The 21358-nt window shown below is 54.5% G+C and overlaps 4 protein-coding genes across 4 annotated transcripts; 2 read left to right on the top strand and 2 right to left on the bottom strand.

Annotated features, from left to right (window-relative positions):
* Positions 1–564: 564 nt before the first annotated feature.
* Positions 565–1288, top strand: MFIFM68171_02446 (Copper transport protein; the record flags this gene model as incomplete). Its single annotated transcript, XM_071057868.1, has 2 exons — positions 565–1115; positions 1180–1288. 2 exons carry the CDS (start codon positions 565–567, stop codon positions 1286–1288), a joined length of 660 nt encoding a protein of 219 aa, XP_070913969.1.
* A 3292-nt stretch (positions 1289–4580) lies between these two features.
* MCM1 (transcription factor of the MADS box) lies at positions 4581–5480 on the bottom strand (the record flags this gene model as incomplete). Its single annotated transcript, XM_071057867.1, has 3 exons — positions 4581–4859; positions 4933–5067; positions 5226–5480. 3 exons carry the CDS (start codon positions 5478–5480, stop codon positions 4581–4583), a joined length of 669 nt encoding a protein of 222 aa, XP_070913968.1.
* Positions 5481–17276: 11796 nt separating this feature from the next.
* MFIFM68171_02444 (Tetraspanin) lies at positions 17277–18113 on the top strand (the record flags this gene model as incomplete). The annotated part of the gene is made up of 3 exons (XM_071057866.1): positions 17277–17445; positions 17515–17747; positions 17838–18113. The coding sequence occupies 3 exons, from the start codon at positions 17277–17279 to the stop codon at positions 18111–18113; spliced, it is 678 nt and encodes a 225-aa protein (XP_070913967.1).
* A 632-nt stretch (positions 18114–18745) lies between these two features.
* On the bottom strand, positions 18746–20567 carry MFIFM68171_02443 (DUF803 domain-containing protein; the record flags this gene model as incomplete). The annotated part of the gene is made up of 2 exons (XM_071057865.1): positions 18746–20458; positions 20526–20567. 2 exons carry the CDS (start codon positions 20565–20567, stop codon positions 18746–18748), a joined length of 1755 nt encoding a protein of 584 aa, XP_070913966.1.
* Positions 20568–21358: the final 791 nt, after the last annotated feature.

Genomic DNA, 21358 nt, shown 5'->3' with positions numbered 1-21358 from the left:
AGATCTAAACTCACGTGTTTCTCTTTACATTCCTTGCCGGCAGAGGAGCGCCACACAGACAGGGCTCCCTGTCCCTTGTGCCTCCCCCCGGCAATGCAGTGAGCATGTTTTCTGCGTCCCGCCCCGGAGAGACACCAAATCGGGGCGCGGAAGCTAGGCGATCGCATTGTCGTACAAGTCCCTTACGATGCGTGATCTTCTCGCCCAGACATGTTTCATCCAAAAGAAAAAGCCCTGCTTTTCCTCTGCGCCTTGATTGATTTGTTAGGACATCTCTCTAGCCTCTGGATTACTCCAGGATAATAATTCTTTTTGCCCTCTTCCTCCGTCTGTATTTCAAGCCGAAAGTCTCGACCTGCCCCCACGCCGACGGCTAAAGGTACACGGCAGTTGGAAAAAAGGCGGTCGAGGATACAAGCGCAAAGACGGGGACGGGTGCCCCGTTGTGTAATCGTGAGCGCTTTTACAACCGGGAACTCCCCAACCACTCCGCATACGCATATCAACCCCTCTCACCCCCCTCGCAACACCAAGCAAGAAGGCCGAAATCCACCCTCCCCAAGAATGGACACATATGGAATATACCCCAGGCATGGCGACCACGCCCACGGCGCCGAGTCGGCCGCTGCCACGGACGCCTCGTCGCACTCGCACGCGATGCCAACCGACGGCGGCGGCGGCGGCGGCGGCGGCGCACCGGCGCACTCATCGACCATGATGGCCGTCTTCCAGACCTCGATGGCCACCTCGCTCTACTCGGCCAGCTGGACGCCCGCCAGCGCAGGCGCCTACGCGGCGACGTGCATCTTCCTGATCGCGCTGGCCGCCGTCTTCCGCGGGCTGCTGGCCCTCAAGTCGTGGCTGGAGCGCCGCTGGCTGGACAGGGAGCTCAAGCGCCGCTACGTCGTCGTCAACGGCAAGGGCCCGCTGGCCGAGAACCTCAGCCGCGACTCGCTGGCCAAGAACGCGACCATGGTGCTGAGCGAGAACGGCGTCGAGGAGAACGTCGTGGTCGTGAGGCGGCCGGCGACGGCAGACGCGAGGCCGTGGAGGTTGAGCGTCGATCCTGTGCGCGCCGTGATCGATACTGTCATTGCCGGGGTGGGATATTTGCTGTGAGTCTCTCTGTCCTACCTAGGCGGGACGGGATCTGTTGCTGACTCGTGCTGTTTTTTGTAGCATGCTGGCGGTCATGTCCATGAACGTTGGGTACTTCTTGTCTGTTCTCGGTGGCACCTTTCTCGGGAGTCTCCTCGTGGGGAGGTTCATTTTGACGACGGAGCATTAGACTACGCGTTATGAGTGTTCTGGAATTACGATGCTTTATGAGCTTTGGAGTAACGGTATGGGGTTAAAAGGCTCCTTTTCTCTGGTATTTCGCACTGGCAGGCGCAATGGATAACTGGTTGTTCCATGTCTGTTTCATTTGTGGCAGAACTGGCGTGCTTTCTCTCTCCTTCACGGCCGCCTGGAAACCGTGATGGCGGTTTCTCAACCTGTCTCAGCTTCATCCACGCTACCGTTGCCTAGGCTTGTTAGCAGCAGCACTCGGAGGCTCTGGCGCGAGAGAAGTACCACTACTTCAAAAGCCTGCCAATCACTTGTGCAGAAACTTGCTCAAACCCACGCAGGCGAACCGCGTTCCCAAAGCGGATGCCAAGCCAGAGCCATCAGACGCCGCTCCGTAATCCGACGGCCGCGGCCCCGGCTTCCCGACGCGATCCGGACCGGCGCCGGACATTCGGATACCCGGATTGGAAGCTTCGATACCGAAGCAGTACCATGCCACTCAGCTACCCCTAACAAGTGGATGTAAGAACTGCCCATTGCCTTGGTAGTTGAGTTGCGCTGTCTCCTAGTGCATGTACATGCCAATGTGCCGCTATCCTAGAAAAGGGAATGGCATAATGGGGAGACACAGAAGAAATGGATAGCTCAATTCATATAGCGTTGTGAAAGGTATTTTTGAGCGCTTGCTGTCTGCCAAATCCTCCCAGACGCGAACAGAGAGAAGTGAATGCTCGATCGGGAAGAGAATCCAAAACACCATTTGCATCTGGCGGATTGACCAAGAGTTTCTCTCATCGCCTCTGTCCCCCTAGGCAACCCGAGAGCGTCCTAAGGACTTGGTGTTTCTCGCAACACTGGCAAGGGCTATTCTGAGTCCTTTGGATAGAAGGATTGCCTTCCCACCTCCCAGCCATAGATGCGGTTGTCTTCAGGACCGCCGATTCACCACAAAAGTGCACAAACGGCGAGCGGTGCATCTGAAACAAATCAGATATCAGACTCCTCTATAGTGAGTATACACAGAATTCTCATCTCCGATCTCCGGGAAGCCGAGAAAGCTAGACGTCCTGGGTTAAAGCTTCAACATGCGCACAGAGTCTCCGAGCCAACCCAACCGACTCGTTGCCGTCTCCACTTGATTGATGTTCTGACGTACATGTAGATTCGTAGCGCGCGGCCCTCCCCCCTTTAGTCACGCGAGCTACCTGTCAAGCCTCGCACGGGCAGCTTGCTCCCGGCGCAATATATGTACTACCTGCCAACTAGCCGTTAGCTCAAACGCTCGGCCTAGCCCAAGTCTCGGCAGATCGGTCAAACGCAGGAGGAATTTAAATTAAGAAAGAATGGGCGCGAAGGCTAAAATAGCTCCCGTTTGCTCGGCCGCAGAACCACTAAGTTAGTCTCTAGTGCAGAGTCTGTTCTCTTTCCAAGTCCCGAACCCAAAAGTCGATCAATTCCTGTTACGAGGCAATGCGCCGGCCACGGTCCCATGACAGACCCCGTCTATGGATCCTCCTGTTCGCACCTTATTCCTACCTCCCTCGAATGAGAAGGGGCGAGTATACAAGACCGCCCGAGAACCAACAGCACTTTTATTTACATCCTGAACTTTTGGCGGTTGGGCCAGCAGCTCACCACACAGAAAGCCCCGTGGAAGCATGATACCTGAGTGTTACCCAGGTACGGCGGCCGAACATCCACCGCAATCCTGTTCCCAAACGGGAAGTCTGTCCACCGAGCAAGCATCCCCCCGGATCCCGGCTACCTTACTTTACTTAACCCTACACAGTTTACCTTTCCCTCGGCGCAAAAGGATGATGGGGGAGGGGGGTGCACGTCGGGATCTGCCGACCGACAATCGCACGCGCACGCGCACATGCCCGCGCGAGGACTCGATGGATGGATGGATGGATTCCGTGTCGGGCGACCGGCAAGCTTTTTGCGGTTAGCAGCATATCAAAATAAGGTTAAAGCACCGGCGGCTGCTGACCGGGAACCCGCCTTGTCCATACCTACCTTATCCAAGAATCCGGGTCCAAATTCCACCCCCCCCGACGGACCTGGGGTGTAGTTTAATATCAACAATGGCCAAGTTCGGTAATAGATAAGTAACTCGCCTTCCCAGCGGGGAAAAGGCCCAACTGCTCCTCGAGCAAAACGTTTTACCCGATCAAAGACAGACAGCGGTAAAGTTTCAAGTTATCACTCCTCCACGAATGCGGCCAGCATATATCGTTATTCAAATTACAAGAGCGTGGTATTGCAAGTGTACGGAAGGGGTTTGCGCTATCATACAGGCGGCTCAGCCTCTCTTGCCGGATATGTTGGCAGTCTCAGCTACGCCGTCACTCAAGAAAAAAAGCAGCATTACGTCGCACCGCAGACATCCCCTTTCAAAATGTTTTCCCCGTCTCTATACGAGAGTTTTTTTTTTAAAAAAAAGGGTAACGCGGTCAGCGATCGTCAGGAAGAGACATGGCTGAATTGGACGCGAAGCGGCCAAACGAGTCCGGCAAAGAGATGACGACCGATTGCCCCTGACTAGCCCGAGGCCAAAGCGATAAAGAGAGAGAATGTGCCATCAATCCGTCAAAATCGTTTCCTCCCGTCGGCGGACAAATTGCCGGCAAGATTCCCAACTCCCCTGCCCCCGAACTCGCGTTATAAAGTGATCATGGTCGTTGACTTCATCTTTGCTACCACAACCCCTCCCAACCCCCCCAAGAACCATCGGGCAACCACCATCCAGACACAGGAGGGCCACCGGAATTAAGCGTTGCCAAGCTGACGCCGGAATGCGCAGACCGACCTCGTTGATCCGAGTGCCGTCGAAAAACATCTCGGTCCCTAATCTTTGCGCACCTCTTGTTTTCTTCGGCCGCGCTGCCTTGGTGTATATAGACAAGAGGGCCGGCTTAGGCGAGATCCCGGACCAGCTGCACCAATTTGCGCGTCGGAGCCGGCCGGCATCATAAACTTCCCCCCCATGAGTGCTCGATGGAGAGGGCATTTATCGATAAGTGAGGCGATGCGGGACAGGCGAGAAAGACCGGAAAGGGACCGTCGAAAGCGGAAAATAAAAATATAAAAAAAAAAAAAAAAAAATAGGAAAAGAGGATGGAATAAGCTGCAGAGACAAACCCCAATCAAACGCCAGGCCAGACAGGCCTCACTAAATGGCGAGACCATCCTAACGATGTCGACCGAGAAAAACGACATGGCACAAATGCATTAATGCTGGGTATTTGGCGCACGAGCTAAAGTCATGATAGAAGCCGACTGGGGCGCGGTTATGACTGGTGACCGGTATGCTGCTGCAACCCGGATGGCGGCATATACTGGCTTCCCCGCTGTTGTTGCACGTAGTTGGAATAGGCGAGCGCTTGCTGGGGGTCCATTCCGACGTTGGGCATTCCGTAGCCGGGATGCATGGGACCCTGCGGTATCGCCGGCCGGTTCGGCTGGGGAGGCAGGTGAGCACTCGTCGGCTCGTCGGGCGAATCGACGGCGTTGGACTCGTCCACGCCGTTGTCGGTGCCGGCTGGAGGTTCCGGCGCGTTCAGGCACGCCTAAACCCTTTGTGTCAGTCGCGCAATGTGCTGCATGGCGGCCCGTGTCACGGGGAACCGAGGAACGACATACCTGGATCAAGTTCTTGCCCTCGGCTTTTGTGACCAGAGGTTGCAGCTTGGGAGTCGTAAAGGTGTAGACGAGGCCGGTTTCCGAGACGACGAGAAGCAGGACTTGGGTGCCTGTCAAGACTGACAGTTCGTACGCCTGGGACACGCAACGATCCGCGTTAGCATTCTGGGTTCCTCATCGGAAAAAAAAATAAATAAATAAAAGAGACAGTCGGCGCAGGCGCGCAGACGGCGCGAAGCCCGCAGTTCTGATTTTGGCAAAAGCGCGACGAGTTCGGATGACGGGCGACAGACCTTCTTCATGATTCCAGCCTTGCGCTTGGAGAATGTGATATGGCGACGCGACTTGTCGCTGATGAACTTGATCTCAATCTTGCGGCGCTCGCGGCCGCCCTTGTCGTCGTCGTCATCGTCATCCTCGGCTGTGCTGGGGCGGGCACGCTTGATGCCGCGGTTTTCAGCGACGCCGGTGTTGCCATTGCCGACCGAATGCGGCTCGTCGAGCTCGGTGGGCGAAGTTTGGTCGTGTTGATCAGTGATGTCGGCCATTTTTTCCGTTCAGGTATCACGAGAGACGAAAAAGGCAAAACGGTGGAGATACTGTTTTGAGCGTTGTGCCGATGGCCTAGACTTGATCTGGCGTTGAGCGGAGAGGAACGCTTGTTGTCGCAGAACCTGGTTGGGCGCTGCACTGTATTGAGTTTGGGGTGCCGGCCGAGAGAAGCGAGGAATCACGTTTAATTTTTATTTTGCCTTGTCGGGGGAGTTTGCTTGGGTCACCGCAAGTCACCCAGGTATTTCGCCCGTGGCATGCGCCGGCTGCGACTTTTTGCTGACGAAAGAATAATTAAAAATCAAAATCAAAAAAGAAGCGTGCCAGTTGCCGACAGTGCAACACCACACAAGCCGGTTTCCTTCTTTCTCCTCCCTCGAGAGGGATGCAATCAGGAAAATCGAGGCGACGAGACGACCGAATGGGTACGGTTTTGGAGCGCAGGTTCCCTGTCAGGAACAAGCTACAGACCTCTGTCAAAGTACCTGGGACGCACCTTGACTGAACGGGCTTGGTGAATGCGGAATGGTTGAAAAGAGAATAGTGAGGTGGCCGGTGGCACGCAGGCTGCGGGTCGCGACCGGGCAGTTTAAGAAAGGAAGGCGGGGAGTGGCGGCCCTCGACGCTGTGCACGGTGCGAGACGGAAGGGGGGTTGGCGCTTGATGGGTCCTAACAAAAAGTGGAGAAGACAGAGGAGGCGCTGGACAGGGCCGGAGCGGGCTGGCTGCACCATGCTGCAGTAGTGTAGGTTGGATTCCATTGATGGGCCCCCGGCTCTACCCCCCGGAAGTCCTCCTCTGCAGCGGTGCGATAACTTAGGATCCCTTATATACTGCGCGGTGTGTCTTGCTGGCCACTACGTTTTGCACATCTGAAATAATAATAAAGGCCGGCGAATATCAGTTGACCGAGTGCAAAACGCCAGGCCACCTGTCACTCTCTCCTGTTTCGGTGAACCGGGTGATTCGGCGTAGTGAAAAGACAAAAAGCATGATGGGCGCTCTTGCAGCTCTGCAATTCTGCTGTCAGGGTTCCGTTAACAGGGGTCCTAGTCCCCCCCTCCCCAAATTTTACGAAACAGCGCGGCCAGCTCGCACAGTTTTGACAAAACATAGGAGCACTGTGGTGAGAACCAGGCCCAGCATGAGTGGCACCGGAGGCAGCTGGGAGAGATCAGTTTGTACGTCTACCCGGCTCAAACAGCCCTTGCGTTGAGGACATATCGGTGGGGGACCGGCTCTGCCGTCTACGCTTACGGGAATAACCTCATCTTTCCACATAAAGCGGAGAATCAGACGCGAAACCACCACCCGCCTTATTGCGCGTAATGCTTCCGGCAGGGCTCTTGCATCTGATAGGACGAATTCCAGTGGCCGCCCGAGCATGGGAGGCTCCAGTTCGCCGAGGGCGTGGTGTGGGGTCACTGGCCGCTTGTTTGCTGGGCCTCAAGCCCACAGTTGACGGGCACCCCGTGTCGCCAGCGTTTCGCCAGCGCGCTTTTCCCCCCATCCCTCGCGAGCCTTCCGCTGCAGGCAGCGACACAGGGATGTCTGGGCGGGTTGGGGCCACTCTGGGTTTCAGCGTCCAATGAACGGCGCTCCGGACTTTCTTGCGCATCTCACCCTCATCAGACGATGCAGGTGTGGGTGAAAAGGGACAAGAACTATCGAATTTCGAGGCATCCTTTCCCCACCACACAGTTTTGGGGGCGGCCTTGGGGGAGTCAAAGTTTGGTTCGGCCGGCTGGCGGCCTTCGGACCGCCCTGAGCTTGACAGTGACAAAGTGTGACTGCAGCGGGACAGGCTCATTTTTGGCTGCAATGTCCCCTGCGACACCGCTGCTATTGTCTGGGATATTGAGCGCGAAACCAGTGGCCGATCAAATTAGAACAGGCGCTGGTCCAGCTCCTCGGATCGATAATGGGCTTTTATTATGTTCCCACGTTGCCAGAGAGCTCCGGGCTGGACTCGATGGCGCGCTGCGACTCACCACAAGAGAGAGCGGGTGGCGTTGTGTGTGTGACAGACAATTGCGTACGACGACGCCTGCTGTCTGCTCGGCCGAGGATATCCTACGAACGGCTGCGGTTTTCTGACGAACGCTAGACACTAGCGGGCGTGTTCACGGCGCTCCTCGGCTGTGGTGTGTGCTGCTCTTTGTCCCCTGACCGACCGGGGTTGCCCTGTTGCGGAGTTGTGTGGGTGAAGGTCTGGCTTGCATCGCACACGCAAGGGAGTAAAAAAGCGGGGTGGGCGATAGCGTGTGACTGCGCGCGAAGAAAAGTTAACAACAGACTTATCTGCTTATTTGCAAGAAATCGAGACCAGATCGCCGGATACGAATCCGGGGGTATGTGGAGAGCCATGACACACAAGATGAGGAGATCATGAAAGAGCAACGGGCAAGCACTGGGAGGTGGGTCTCGATTGGGCTTTTCCGCCGCTTCTCTGAAAAGAAGCACGGATGGGCGGGTAGAAAACCTGGGGACGGGACGTTTTCCTTGGATAGGAAAGGTGCGGGCGATGGCTCGCCAGCGGTTCCAGCACTCAGGAATTTTCGGGTCGAGTTTTTGAACAGGTTAAGTGCTTGCCGTTTCCGGTCTGAGGCTGAGAGATGTTGATATAAATGATGACCACGGGTTTGCCTCTACTTTTCTTTCCCCTTACAATTGCAGGATGTTCCCCAGGATTCGGTCCAAAAAGGACAAGCGGGTAGCTAGAAAGAGGGGGAAGGACAAAGAGCAGCTTTCTCCTTACGGAAGCAAGCCGGTTTCTCATTGGCTAATTCACACCCTCCAGAAGTACCCGAAGCTCAGGCCACCAAGTACCCGCCAGAGTCACTTCACAGTCCAGGGCTTCCAAGGACGCCCGGATTAGCCATGGTCTTGGAGTCAGGATTCCGGAGCCAGCGCTCAGACATCTAAATTTGGGATGTTGTCTTGTCGTGTTCATGCTTAGTTTTTGCCGCGATTCAATTCGTCCAAGTGACTTCCCCCATAAAACATGAGGCTTTGCGCTCTAGAGTACATTGTCCAGCACTGGTAGGTACTTCGCTTCAATGTATTTTGTCCCTTTTCTATATTTTGCCCCTTTCTGCAGGAGTGTTCCAGTCAATGTGGCTCGTTGTGGCTGAGATAGTGGCTTCACAGCATCGGCACATGCGCGCTGCTCAGGGCAATTAAATGGACCTGCTCGATCCATGCAAAGATCCCAATATCCTGGCTAATGCGTTGGATGGGGTGTCACCGCGAACGAGTATACCAGGCCAGGGCCGAGCCGTTCTTCACCAAACTTAACAAGCGTGCCTTGAATATTCGGTGGGAGAAGATGTGATTGCATAAGCCGTTGATCAGCAAAACAGTCAAAGCCCTAAACGAGGGATCAGAGATAGAGAAGCTCTACGCGGCGCTCAACGAGGGGAAGACATCTGCATTGGAGGGGACACATAGGCAAACGGGAAGTGGAAGACTATGTAGGGGTTCAGTGGGGCAGTTCAACTCGGTACATGATGGCTTGAACCAGGCCCAAGGCTTGTATGAGAAATCTGACGATGCCCAAACAGCTGCTACATTCGGCAGTATTTCAGAACGTCTTAGGATCCTCCTGGGTCTTCCGAAAGGCTAGCACAGTACCGACGACGACGAGGGTTTATAAAATACACCAATAGTAGGTCCCCTTCGCCTTAGTCTGGCCGTATGCTAATACCGCAAAACAAACTATAGTCGGGCAGTCTGCAACTAAGGGATACGGCACAAACTGAACAGTATGTTTACGGGGAATACCACCGTAACTCCAGGATAAATGCCGTCGTTCAGGCTGCCTTCCTAGGCCGCGGTACGCAAACGCCTACCTAGCCATCCCCAAACATATAGGCCTCAGTCTAGGTAACAACACCCCGAAGAGAGTGTCTGACGGGATGATGCGTATGACCGGTCCTAGCGTCGCTGTCCACCGACTGAGCAAAAGTTAGAGGCTTTGCAAGCAGCACTACGGCAACAGTACGGACGTCCCAGCTGGGCTATGGGGGACGAAATCCAACAGTACGAGAGTACCTAAGTTCCGCTGAGCGTTGTGAGACAAAACAAGAAGGAAGAGAGGTCTTCCGAAAGATTTATAATGATTACTTTATTAAGAGTGATGACAGGAGATTATAAAACCAGTTGCAGGGCATTCAGGAACCCGTACTGGAACGAGAAGTTACACACAGCCTATAGTAACAATGCGCCCTCGCCGACATTATGGGCGATATGGGCGAGGACTTATTCGAGGAGGATATTTGCGCACCGCAAAGTCGAGGCCATCAATGCCATATTTGCCTATGCTTTCGTGTGCGGACCGCCTCAGCGGGCGCAGTCAGAGCCTTAAGAAGCGAAGCTTACGCCATTGTCAGAGGCCATGCCGATCACCGCCGGACGGCCCATTACACCGAGCCCGGGCCAGCGCAAATAGCACGCCGAGCCCTCCTACGCTATCAATGTCACTTAGCTCGCCTCCACTTCCCTGTAGTGAGTTCGACTCGGGAGCCGGGACGGGGAGCCATCCTACTGTGCTTGTTAGCCATGTGGCTCCGGCCGTCGCCGCTCTTACGCTCGGAAGAAGCCGGATTCCCGTATCCTTTGCGGGAAGGTGTACATGCTAATAGACGCGCTGTTGGATCATCCGGAGGACCATTCTGAACGCGCCAGACGCGGCCCACGGCATGTTCCCGTGAGAAGTGCAAGAGAATAGTTTTTAGATAGCCCGGGGCATTTCAAAGCCCACACAGCCCGCTTCCATGGACCCAGCCTCAGAGTGCGGATTAAGTGTGTTACGAGGTAGTATAAAGTTACCGGGTTAGTGGTGCTGTGGCATCCATGAGATCAATTATTGTGCCACCAGAGGATCAAGCACAGCCTTCGAGAGGTGGAAGGTTAATACTGAACATCATCCTAAAAAGAGAACGGCCTACACCCCGCCCGAAAATAATTATACAAGCCGGAAGCGGACGCGGGTAGCGGGCAAGCAGCAGGACAGTGTGCAGGTAGCTTCCATCATAGTCTAATAAGACTAACACTTTGCCAGAACACCTGTCCGCCCGTCCCAGATCCTGGTTCTAGGAACCCTGTGTCTAGAATGCTTCATAGATCCAGCTCTTGCCTTCTTTGGTGTTTCTCTACTTAGGAAGTACAAAAATAAACCAATGTTATATCTTGCGATCGAAAATAGTTACTATCCAAATGTGGCTGCAAAGAGGGAGACGAAACCGCAGTCTACAAAGACAATTAAACGGTGCAAGACGTTTTTGGGTTCCCTGGTCCGTGATGCGGTCCTTTCGGCCATCCCAGTGGAGTGAGGCAGATCAAGCTAGATGACATCCTGCAAAAACGGATCGAGGACATTTCTACTTTCACACCTCCTCCCTTTCTCCCGGGGAAGTCAAGACAGTATTGCCGCTGGCGGCTTTATGCTCCTCCCCATTGACCACAGATTCAGCGTTGCATATCTTGCTTAACAGATTGCCATGGTCCCCATCCTGGGAATGCTAACTTCGTATGGCAGCTACTCAACTCCTGCCACTTTGGCCGTAAGATAACCCCTTTAATGCTCGTGAATAGCACCTGTAAGCACTCCCTGCGACTCTCTATGAGCTGCTGTCTACCAACTACCCAACTGGCATGGCTTTCTACCCCGCACTGCCCCTGCTATGCCGGCAACGCATTAAAGCATTGCCTTACCGCTGACTGTACGGCTGACATCCCGCTAGCTTCCTGCATTGCTGCTAGGCAGTATCGCCGTCACGCTCATGTGGAGGCCACGGCCCCCCTGGATACGCTCGCATCGGACGCCTTAGGAAGTGGACCGGGTTACCTCTCTACTTTATCCTCGGAGTTCACGGTAGACCAGCGTCCCTGAGCTAACCCTGCCGTACTAATTGTCCCAAGTCCTCAAATCCAGAAACAGCAGGCTGTCGGCCGAGATTCGACCTCAGGGCCCGGCTCTTACCAGCTCCTTCGGCGTAATTCCTGTACCAAATACTCTACCTCGCTCTATACATGGCAAGTATTGGCGAGGACGGATGGGATTGACAGCTGAAGCCCGCCACCGACGGACTTCCCAGCACCGGCGTGGTATACCTTTTGAGATCGGAATATCCGACCCCGAGCTTGAGTGGTGAGCATGCACATTGGGTAACGCACTACGCTCCGGGTTAGAAAGTTCCGCTCCGTACGAGTAATAAAACGCACCATCTGATATTCTTTCCCGTTTCACTAGGAATTGCCGTCACTAACTGTGTCGACGACATGCTTGTGCGGGGTTGATACGTATCACGCTGGGCAACTCAAGATGTACACCAGCCATCCGACACCGCCAGCCAACCCGGGAGTGCCTCCCGAATACGTAACGACACAGGTCAAGGCCTACGCGCTCACAAGTGACTACGATAAATACCGGCAAGGAGCCGCGGCATACGGAAACGGGAGGGTTTGGGCAAAGCGACAGAGAGATGAGGCGATTGAGCAAGCCAACGGAGGGTTGCCAGCGTTGGGACTAGAGCGTCCCCTCCGGATGACAACCCAGCCTTGAGCTTCGCACCGGTTTCAGACTCTAGTCTCGGACGCGCAAGTCGGGGCACACGCATGCCTTGGGTTTCCAACATATCATCTTCCTTCAGCGACCCCAATACCTCCGCCGATGAGCTGGCTCTAGATCCTGGGCTTCAATATAAAACATCTCAAGCCGCTGGGAGGATTTCGGAGGAAGCAGCGGAGCACCAGCCCAGTCAAAATGCCTTCCGACTGGAAGCGGCGTAACGTAGCCTTTTTTGGTGCCAGTGCCACTTGGTAAACGTTCAATATGATCTAATCCAGCGCAAATGTAGGCGTACCCAATCCATCTGAACGAGAGCTGGGCGGGGATACCACACGCTGAACGTGAGACTTAGACTCGTCCATGTTGGTCGCCTGACAAGACAGGAAGGCCGTTGGTCGACTTTCAAGAGCCAACCACGTGATGTGGCAGTCGGGTGCTGAACCTAACCCCGCGATGACGTTCAAATGCGTGCCGGCTTCAACGTCCAAGGCTTGACTGCCTGATGTATGAACCACTTTCTGCACAATGCAGATCGATAATTCTATAGATCCAATAACATCGCTCTCGGCCGCAGATGTTCGAGGCCTGTTCAACCAGCATGCAATTTACTACCTGGAAGACCCGGTTATCGGTGTGCAGGTAGCTGAAATGCGGATAGGGGTTTGCCTATCGAAACCGCATATGGTATCGACTTTTGCAGACAAAACGTCTTTGACGACGGGGTAAGTACGAAGCGCCCATGTCCTAGAACATACCTACCTAACCTCCCTTAGCGTATCCGGCATGTTTTGGAGGCGTTGTCCCCATGGTTGGGACTTGGAATTTATGAAGTGTACCGGCGAAACGACCAGCAACCAGGCATCATCTACAGCTTTATGACCGGTTTGGAACCTCGAAACGCCTTTGTTGTTCAGCTGTGGAGCCTAAACTCTAAAATGGTATACTACGAGAACTCTCATCTGCTTCAGATCGGAGGCTGGCCGTTGCCGATTGGGCTGCTGGAAATACCATATGCCCCTCTGAAACACGCTGGCTGCAAGCCAATCGAGGTTGAAATGGAAAAGGGTGGCTTGTGAGTTTACTGTTTCCCCACTTGGTATTTCTAATGACTGCTAGTGCTATTCTCGATGCGCGACTAGCTTTCCGGATTGAGAGAGGTTTTGCGATACATTTTGTATTCGCGACGAGGGAAGAACTGAAGGGCTGGCCAAAGAAAAAATTTCCTAACAAGGAAGAACTCAAGGAGAAGGCTGATGAGATGGAAAGCCCGACGATGGGACTGAACTTTATGTTCATTGATGAATGAGCTTGATAGGCGGCGCACTAGATACCTCGGTCAGATTTACCCTTTAGCTACTCATTCACCGCAGGGGCCGGATAATAGTCATAAGGTGTCACTGCTTGCCGGCTTGCATCGCCGCCATACTGTTGCACATCCCTTGCCGGAGCCGATCTAGACGCCGGTTTTGTTTGTTAGCGCTTGACTTGACTCCATGTACACGCCTATCATAGAAGAGGCTTGGGGGGGGGTTGGGTTTGGTTTGCAGAAGTCTTGGTCATGGAACGCACATAGATCTCACGATAACCAAGCCCCCGCGTCCCGGATGCCCCGCGTCCCGGATGCCCCGGGTACAACAGCCGGTTGACCGCTCTCCCCGGTGTGTAGCCGCCGGTGTAGCTCCCTGTACACCATACGGAGCTTTTACGCTCCACCAAAACAAGGCAACGCTCCGGCAGCACAAGATTGACATAATCTCCCTCGTTCCATTACCCACCCAGTCACAAAAGAGTCATCATGGTGCTGTCAACAGTCCTCCGCCCGAAACCTTCTAAATTCGTGCTGACATGTTCCCCCCTGCCCTGTGCAAAGGATGTTCTTCCGGATACACATCTGCGGTTCTCGTTTACTAATCGCATCAGTCCGTGTTTTTGCCCCACTGCAATGGTCGAGCTTTGCTCTGTGGTTGGATGGTAGGAGACATCGAAGGACATGACATATATAGGCTTGTCCGATTCGCTTCGATTTCGACCTCATGCTAGTTCGCCAATTGAGGAACAAATGTGTGACTCTTTGCCAGAATAGGAACCAGGTACAAATTCGTTCTCCAAAGACCGAAATGGAAAAGAGTCACAAAAAGGTTGCCTGCATTCGGCACAAGCACGTTGCCAAAATCCATTGGCCTACATATCTCGCCAGACCCTTCCAAGCTCCAACCCCAGCGATGCCCCAATGTCCGGAGCAGCACATGATAAATTTTTGCGACGGCCAGCACCAGCCTCAAACAGGGTGCCTGCACTGCGACCGGCCAGAACCCATATCAGGCACCTTGCAAATTCTAGTTTTCGTACCATACTCCCGCATTCATCTTTGTTTCCCAAAGGCTGTTCTTCCATCCCAATAAGACATTGTAATGCATTCCCAAATGGCCGGTTCTGATAGCGGATATCTCCGTTATTTCTCCTAAAGGCTAGTTAGTCTTATTGTAGAATATATAGTGTTTTAATGAAGGAGATATACCAAACCGATCATCGCTCCATAGAACGGTGTCTGCAGGGTCTTCGCCGTCGCCGCCGCACCTCGTGCAAATGGCCCCGCCCACTTTTCCGTATCCACCGCATTCTCGACATTTGGTCATCTTTGCTCAGGAATGCCCTTGGCCCTACACCGGAGCCCTATACTAATATACCCATCCAAATCACGATCAGCGTGTTTGAGGAGATGCCAAAACTTTAATCAGCACACGAGACGGGCTCGTCACCATTTTATATTTCAGTGTGGCAATCACCCCCTGCGAAGGCAGCTGGCTCGTTAGCCGCAATATTCCATCCAATCATCCGCTGGTTCTGGTACCCTCGGCCACCCTTCAGAAGTTTAACAGTAGACCCACTGCCCGCTGACCTTCAATACCCAGTAACTAAGCTGCCAGGGCTTGAACCGGCCTTTGACATTCCATATTCGTGGTTCTCTCAGAGTTAGAGTTTGTTAGAAAAGAAGGTTTCCAAGATAGGGTTGAACATTATCTTAACCAAACCTAGACAAGGCCATCCCAGAATCGAGGAGGCCGATGCAATGTAGTGCAGTACAGTGCAATACTCTGCTAGTAGTAAGATACACGAGGCAGATTTGAGATGGAGGCAGAGGATAGTCGGCACGGATTCTGTACTCTACGGCGGATGGAGAGATGGAGAGATTAAGGTATGCATGAGGTAGAGGTAGCATCCATGTTTCCATTCTGATGCTCACATGATAGGCCCTCATTCTGGAAGACTATAAGATGCGGCGCAATGCGCCGTGTGTGCTGCTCCTTAACGGAGCGGCGAGGAGTAGCGGCTTGCGAGAGTCAAGTAAACATTGCCCCACTCGCATTCCCAGGCTTATAGGAAAGGTAAATGCAACATACTCGTGTCCTCGGACAACAAAGTAGACCTAATGCTCAAATCAGATGACGATCTTGCACCAAGAATGACGCTTTATTCTAGAACCACTAGAGCTTGTCGGTTCGAGTCGGAACCCGAAAGAGAGGCTTCTTTTTTTTTTTTTTTTTTTTTTTTTTACTCTTTTACATCGCAATCCAGCAGCAGGTACGCTGGCGCTGGGGTCGAGTAACAGGATTTAACTTGTGCGCCGGATGATTGGTTGATACCGCAGCCAGACGAAACGCGGCTGGCCAGTCAGAAAATGGGAAGCCTCGACAGCAACACGCGGATTACCAAGCTGGACACTGCTCGAAGCCGTGCAGATAATTGATCACCCGAGTTCTCGCTTGGTTAGTTGATCAACAAGAAAGCCGCGATCAATAGTATAGTAGTGAGTTCAGAGATTGCACATACAGTCGATAACCAAGTTACCTTACCCTTTCCAGGCTCCACAGATGTCCATCTGAGAGCCGGGGAGCCTTCGATCTGCCTTGCTTTTTCCGCACATACTCCTTACTAGAAGATAACTTCATTCTGAAAATTTCGAGATACTGGATCCTTGAAAGCAGTTAAGAATGAACCGAATATGTCCCATCATCATCATCCTGACATGTTATCTAGCTTGAGTCTTCGGCTCTTTGCGATGCCAAGGGATGGCATAAACGGTTGGTTGGATTCACATGGGGCGCTGGCCCGGCAAACGGATTGGAAAGGAACTCGGTATGCATTGAATGTGGAACGTGCCTCGAATCTCCCACGGAGTCCTGCAGGATCTAAAGTTGCAGCATGCGGCTTCCCGGGCACTGCTTCGCATCGCAATAACCCAAGATAGAAAACTATAACATCATCGAATTGTCCGGTGTGCCACATGTTCCCATCATTGATCAAGTTTCTTCGCTGTGGCGTTTGATTGAAATTTGGCCTGCCCGATACCTTGGCTATGGTAGGCCCGCGTCGCGACAAGGGTGCTGCAACGCGGGGCCAACAACAGGGCGCTTAAAGTCAGTGGCTTGTGCGGGGCCGCATCCTGGCCTCTCAGTGGGCCAGCCCCATTGCTGCTCCCACCCTGGTCTCCCGACGCCATCTGAAACGGTTCCTGTCAGGGACGGTGCATCATAAGGCAATTCTGAACAGACCTTTGTCCAAGCCTCTGGCCCCCTCGTACATGCTGGGCAGGCGGTTGACTCGCACCCAGTGGAGCAGAATCGCGTGTTTTCTGTCGCATTTCTCATCTTCTTACTGGCGCTTTTGCTGGGCAATGCCGTAGGCTGAGTGGCTCGTTTGGGTCTCGCCGACGGGCCGTTCCTCATCTCATCCCAGCCCAGTCGACATTTCTTCTTTCCCTCTTTCCTTGGTCTCCCTCGTTTCTTCTCTCTTTTGGGACGGGATCTCCTTAGCTAATATTGGTAAACCGTGGTCGAGGCCAGGACCCGTATCTTTCTCTTCGCCAACCGCTTGTTGCGGCCTTTTCCTTTTTATCCCACTCTCACTCCTCTTCTTCCGCTTCTGTGTCAAGATCCCCCGGCGACATTTCGGCAGGCTCGCCCATCGGGTTCCTCGATGTCGTGACACTGCCGACCGTCTTTCCTTCCTTTTCTTCTTGACGCCCTCTCTTTTAAAATCGAAAAGCTCCTTGACGGTGCTGCGGGTTGCCGGTCGATTCTCGCCCGTTACATTCATTACCAAAACCACACATTCGCGAATATTCCACGACGCCGGTCGTCATTCCTTACGGAGGGGATCCTAGGGGAGGAAGAGAGAAAAGGGTCGAAGGCTTGGACTGCTCGGAATCAGGCGCGACAAGATGGTGAGCAAGGTGCAATTGGCCTACGTGGTCGCCGACGGCCTCATCCTGCTCATGGGCATCTTCATCATTTCCTTCTGTGTGGTCGTTGGAAACATCAGGAATGAGGTGCCTACCGACGGGGAACAGGCGGCGAGGAATCTCTTGTACCAGAGGTTCCCGTTGGAAGGTTGGTGTTCTGTCCCGGGGGGAGAATTCGTGGATGGGGGAACGTGTTAGTCGCTAACAAAGCGCGCAGCCGGAATCGCAAATTCCGCCTTCGTCTTCATGACATTCCTCGTAACCCTCCCGGGTCTCGCAACGTCATCGCGCCGCTGGCTCAAGCTCGGCGGCTACCTCGCCGTACTCTGCGCAATCTTCAGCATGGTCATCGGCCTGTTCCTGTGGATCCTGACGCTGAAGACTCGCGACGACTTCCTGCCGCTCTTCGCTTCGCAGAGCGCCGAGGTTAAGAGTCTTATGCAGACAAGGGTTTGTTTCCTTCCCCCGCCCCCCGTTTACCACTTAGTCTAGCCTTAGATTGAACCAAGACCGCTGACGGTAACCTGGCGAAAAAAACAGTTCGCCTGCTGCGGCTACATCGAGCCCCTGGTATTTCCCGTGTACGTTACCGACGCCACCTGCCCGAGCCAAGCCGCCGCCTCGATGCTACGCGGCTGCGCCGCGCCCATCTCCGCCTTCGCCAACGTCTTCCTCGACAATATCTTCACGGCCGTGTTCGGTATGGTCGGTGTCGATGTCGTCTTCATTATGGCCACGGCCTGCCTGCTGAAGGAGCGCAAGGAGCGTGAGCGGTTCCGGCACATTGATGAGAAGAACGGAGCGGGACGAATCTAGCGGGAGAAGCCGAGGACTTGAAGAGAGCCGTGTCTGGACGGGGGACGGCCATATCCGCCGCCAACTGCGCGCGCTCTTTTCCGGGGCCGGGTATGTGGTAGTTTTCTGGATACAATCATTTCGAGACGGACCGTTTGAACCCCGTGGAAGGAGGAACGGAAGTACGCCATATCGAGCGCCGACAGGTGGTTGGCCTTGCATGATCTTATTAGCCTTCTGTTTCCCATTCTTTTTCTCCTTTGGTTCTTGTAGAATATGGGTTCCGGGGTGGCCTAGTGAGCTGGATGTATAAAGTGTGGCGAGGCACATTCGTTATAACTACGTTCGGGTCATGATCCCTGACCTCGATGTTCAAGTGCTCCTATTTCTCTGAATCTGTGGTTATGCAAAGACAGTGGAAGACAGGGTGAAAAGTGACCCGCCACATAAAGTGTTTCCAACGGGCCACCCAAGTGGTATCGCATCGCGCCGGGCTACCGACCACCCCCCCTATATATCGGTGGAAAATAGACGCGCCAACGACAATAAAGCACACAGCAACATCCGATAGAGACTCGTTTGCCGAATGAACCCAAAATGATTTATGCAACGCTACCAGCAATAACAATAATAAAGTAAGATGGGGTTATACTCTAAACAGGGGAATCATCCACCCTGCTATTCCTCGACCCAGCCCCCCAACCCAACCTCGAATCAACGGGCGGAGGTTGCCTCGGAGAAGAGCTGCCCGGCTGCCCGTGCCCCTCAACAGGGTCATCCCTATACACTGGCAAACCCGCCTGTGGAGAGTCTGCCGCGGGCCCGGGCGTCCTCCTTGACCTGCTCCCCGTCCACCATCTCGAACCCCAAAAACTCCGCGCGGCATCCGGAAGCTGGAGCCCGCCCGAGGTTTTCCTGCCGGTGCTCTTCCTCGCTGTGAAACCCGGAAACCCAGTCGACTTGCGCCTCCGTTTGAAGCTGGTCCTCGGCGACGAGGTGAGGAGCGGGTCTGTTTCTTCAGCAGCAGCGGCGTCGTCTGCGCTGCCCGCGGCGAGGTTGGGCGGTCGCCCCAGGAATGACGACGACGATCCCCTGCGGCCGGAGATAACCGTTGACCGTCTCCTGTTGAAGAACAGAGGGGATACCGGCTCCGGCGTGCTGCGGTCCTCGAGCTCGTCCCATATCTCGGCTCGTTCTGTCCACCTCGCCGAGGCTGTTCTGCTCGATCGGGGCTGTGGCCGCTGCCTCTGCAGTGCTGGGGTGGTGGTTGATCTGGAGATCTCGGAGGGTCGGGTGGGTTTAAATGTTTGATAGGTTTGTTGCGACGGCAATCCGCTCTCCTCGTTGTCGGCGAGAGCGGAGTGGAGTAGAAGTTCCTCCTCCTCTTCTTCGCCCTCGGTATCTTCGACAAGACCCAGGCCTGGCGCCAGCGTTGACTGCCCAACCCCGGGCGTGTGTTGTTCATCGCTGAGACGCCATGAGAGCGCGAGGACACCGGAGAGGAGGATGACGGTGCCGAGAGTAATGAGGCATGCGTGTAGGGGGCTTAGGAGATCGGTCTGATTGAAGTAGATGAGCCCGTCGAGGATTGCAATAATGTTGTAGATGCAGAATATTAGTGGGTAAAGAACCGAGGTCGAGACCAGCTTGAGCCCCCGGTGGAGGTAGTACAGCTGGGTGAGAGCGAGGGTAACGAGGCCGAGGACCAGCATCCACGACTGCCAGTGGACAAACTGGTTATCCCCGTCGGCGATGGTTCTGACGATGAGTTCCACGGCGGATTTGGCCACCAGGAGGGAGTGAGCAGAAAGAATTCCGCTTATACATCCGTAGGCAAAGCCTCGCGCGAGACGGAACCGTGGATCCTGCATCAGCGTCGTCCACTGGCTCACAAGCTCGGTTGCGACGGCGATACCGATGACGATGACGGCCTGGAAGGACATCCAGAGCACGAACGGCCGTCTCCCCAGCAGTTCCAGCAACTCGCTCAATGTGTGTGCCGGCGAAGGGATCGCTCCAAACACGGCAATCAAGACGGCTCCGCCGCAGACCAGCAGGGTCCCCCATAGTGACCACCTCGTAAAGGGCTCTCCGAGTATAAGCGTGGCGCAGATCGAGTTGAATACCAAGCCCGAGGCTTGCAACGTCGAGAGCACCGGTAACGGGAGCATGGATATTTGAACCGAGCTCCCAATGACGTTGGATATGATAAACATGGCCATCCCCAGCTGCCACCTCCTCCTGCGGTAGGGCGGCCGCCTTACATCGTAGGGAACCTTTTCGTCTTCGAGAATATGCGACTTTCGTTGTAGTGTGATGCCCAGGCTCTGGACGCTTGCGGACAAGAGACCGACAATGATGCCGAGCTGTTTGCGTTTGACTCGGGTATTAGCAGCTATAGGAAGCGCAACAAGACATGAGATGCCGACTTACAGCGATGCTCCCGCCAGGAGAGATGCCGCCGATGAGCCCCATCGCGCCCAGAGGACAAGCGGTCATCTGACAGCGCGAGGCAAGAGGGCGGCGTCCTATCGTAGTCGCATGGGAAAGGGAAAACAGCCGTCTGAAAAGGCGACGGCTCGGGTCAAGAAGAGGGCGAGTGATTGAGCGTCGGTATTCCTGGTGCGAGTCTACGGGCGGTCGGTGGAACACGGTCGGCGGCACAGAGAAAGCTTATGATCGCAGGCCAGATCGAAAACTCCGCCGGGTGGTCCAACCATTCGTTTTGACGATGACCGGAAACGTCAATCAATGACGGCAACGTCGTGGCACTTGGTCGGTGCTATGATGTGTGAGAGTGCGCGCGTGTTCGCCCAGACCACGAGGCTTGCGGGCTGCGATCATGAGGCGCGGGCGGCAGCACTGGGGAAGCGGCTCTGAAAACGGCCTGGAGGGCTGGCGGCAGCACGCCGGGTGCGGCACCAGTGTGAGACAGGCGGGCCGGAGGGTCTCTGTCGACTTGCCGCAGCGAATGGTTAGGAACTTGGTCGCAAAATTGGGTGCACGCGCTTGAGAGACTGGATGGCGGAAAAAGGGACCAAGTCGAAACGTTGGGACCTAGGTTGTTGCTGGCCGGCTCCTCAACCCTCTTGCGGCCCCTGCAAGGCCTCTGACGCCAGCTCACATAGGCTCTGGTGGTGCCTGTAGAATATCCCAGCCAATGCATTGCAGGCTCGGGACATTGCAGCGGGGGCTTGCAGACAAGGGAACTGTGGCTGGTATCCTTTTTTTATCTTATCGATTGTGCCGTGTGACTGGTGGGGGGT

Source organism: Madurella fahalii (genome assembly GCF_045866475.1).
Source record: "Madurella fahalii IFM 68171 DNA, scaffold_1, whole genome shotgun sequence".
Lineage (NCBI taxonomy): Eukaryota > Fungi > Ascomycota > Sordariomycetes > Sordariales > Madurella > Madurella fahalii.
Note: the sequence above shows the minus strand (reverse complement) of the source record. Positions and strands in the feature narration are given on the sequence as shown.